The sequence below is a fragment of the Oryzias melastigma genome, linkage group LG9 (genome assembly GCF_002922805.2).
Source record: "Oryzias melastigma strain HK-1 linkage group LG9, ASM292280v2, whole genome shotgun sequence".
NCBI lineage: Eukaryota > Metazoa > Chordata > Actinopteri > Beloniformes > Adrianichthyidae > Oryzias > Oryzias melastigma.
The window spans coordinates 24039502-24041524 of NC_050520.1; the positions used below are offsets into that span (position 1 = coordinate 24039502).

A 2023-nucleotide genomic window follows, 5' to 3' on the forward strand; every position below is an offset into this window, starting at 1 on the left:
ACATCCCAGTCTTCTGCTGGATCACTGCTACAGTTCTGGAGGATCTGCTGAAGAGCAGAGAGGGAGGAGAGCTGCCCAAGAGCCTGACTGAGATGTACATCCACTTCCTGGTGGTTCAGGCCAAAGTCAAGAAGGTCAAGTATGATGGAGGAGCTGAGACAGATCCTCACTGGAGTCCAGAGAGCAGGAAGATGATGGAGTCTCTGGGAAAACTGGCTTTTGAGCAGCTGCAGAAAGGAAACCTGATCTTCTATGAATCCGACCTGACAGAGTGTGGCATCGATATCAGAGCAGCCTCAGTGTACTCAGGAGTGTTCACACAGATCTTTAGAGAGGAGAGAGGCCTGTACCAGGACAAGGTGTTCTGCTTCATCCATCTGAGTGTTCAGGAGTTTCTGGCTGCTCTTCATGTCCACCTGACCTTCATCACCTCCAGAATCAACATTATGAAACATAAGAGAGATTCTAAGATCTTTAAACTGAAGCAAAGCAGTCCAGTCCAGTTCTACCAGAGTGCTGTGAATACGGCCTTACAGAGTCCAAACGGACACCTAGACTTGTTCCTCCGCTTCCTCCTGGGTCTTTCACTGCAGACCAATCAGAGTCTCCTACGAGGTCTGATGACTCAGACAGGAAGTAGCTCACAGACCAAACAGAAAACAGTCCAGTTCATCAAGGAGAAGATCAGTGAGGATCTGTCTGCAGAAAAAAGCATCAACCTGTTCCACTGTCTGAATGAACTGAACGATGGTTCTCTAGTGAAGGAGATCCAACAGTTCCTGAGGTCAGGATGTCTCTTCACAGATAAACTGTCTCCTGCTCAGTGGTCTGCTCTGGTCTTCATCTTACTGTCATCAGAAGAAGATCTGGACGAGTTTGACCTGAAGAAATACTCTCGTTCAGAGGAGACTCTTCTGAGGCTGCTGCCAGTGATCAAAGCCTCCAACAAATCTCTGTAAGAACTCTCATGAAAATCACCTTCAGTAAACAAATGAATTTAAGTGAAAAACAGAAGTTTCAATAACTGCTGTCTGTCTTTGTTTTCTTCAGACTGGATAACTGTGATCTGTCAGAGAGAAGCTGTGCAGCTCTGTCTTCAGTTCTCAGCTCTCAGTCCTCCAGACTCAGAGATCTGGATCTGAGTTTCAACAACCTGCAGGATTCAGGAGTGAAGCTTCTGTCTGCTGGACTGGAGAGTCCACACTGTAAACTGGAGACTCTCAGGTCAGATTTCATTCTACTGTTTTTCCAGGTTGTCTATTTTTCTCTTTTTTTTTTTTAGAAGAAAGTATCGGATCTCAGTGAAGAAGAAACAATATATAACTTTCGCATACATTGTAAAAAAAAATCGGGGCTGCACGGTGGCGCAGTGGTTAGCGCTCTTGCCTCACAGCGAGAAGGCCCCGGTTCGACTCCCGGCTGGGACCTTTCTGTGTGGAGTTTGCATGTTCTCCCCGTGCATGCGTAGGTTTTCACCGGGGACTCCGGCTTCCTCCCACCGTCCAAAAACATGCTTCATAGGTTAATTGGTGACTCTAAATTGCCCCTAGGTGTGGATGTGAGAGTGGATGGGTGTGTGATTGAGGCCCTGTGACAGACTGGCGACCTGTCCAGGGTGTACCCCGCCTTCGCCCATCAGCAGCCGGGATGGGCTCCGGCACCCCCGCGACCCCGAAAGGGACAAAGCGGTCAGGAAAATGGATGGATGGAAAAAAAAATCACAACAATCTGCTAGAGTTAAGAATCCTGTTTTTTCTTTACCTGATTGTTACAAATGCTGGTCTTTGGTTTTTCATACTAGACTAAAAATGAGAACCTAAGTCCATCCAGGTGTAGATTTCTGGGATAAGTTCATGTTCTTTGTGTTCTTAGAAAGAAAACATGAATCAACTGCAGATTTAAAAGGACAAACAATTGCAGCTGCACGATTAGCGCTCTTGCTCACAGCAAGAAGGCCCTGGTCCAGCTGGGGGATCTGAAACAGAAACACCATTGCAGACCTTTCTGTGTGGAGTTTACATGT

The 2023-nt window shown here is 46.9% G+C and overlaps 1 protein-coding gene across 1 annotated transcript; it reads left to right on the forward strand.

The window, feature by feature from the left end:
- Positions 1-285: 285 nt before the first annotated feature.
- LOC112148059 (NLR family CARD domain-containing protein 3-like) lies at positions 286-1381 on the forward strand. Its single transcript, XM_036213395.1, has 2 exons — positions 286-955; positions 1051-1381. Exons 1-2 carry the CDS (start codon positions 447-449, stop codon positions 1280-1282), a joined length of 741 nt encoding a protein of 246 aa, XP_036069288.1. The 5' UTR covers positions 286-446; the 3' UTR covers positions 1283-1381.
- The last annotated feature ends 642 nt before the right edge of the window (positions 1382-2023 follow it).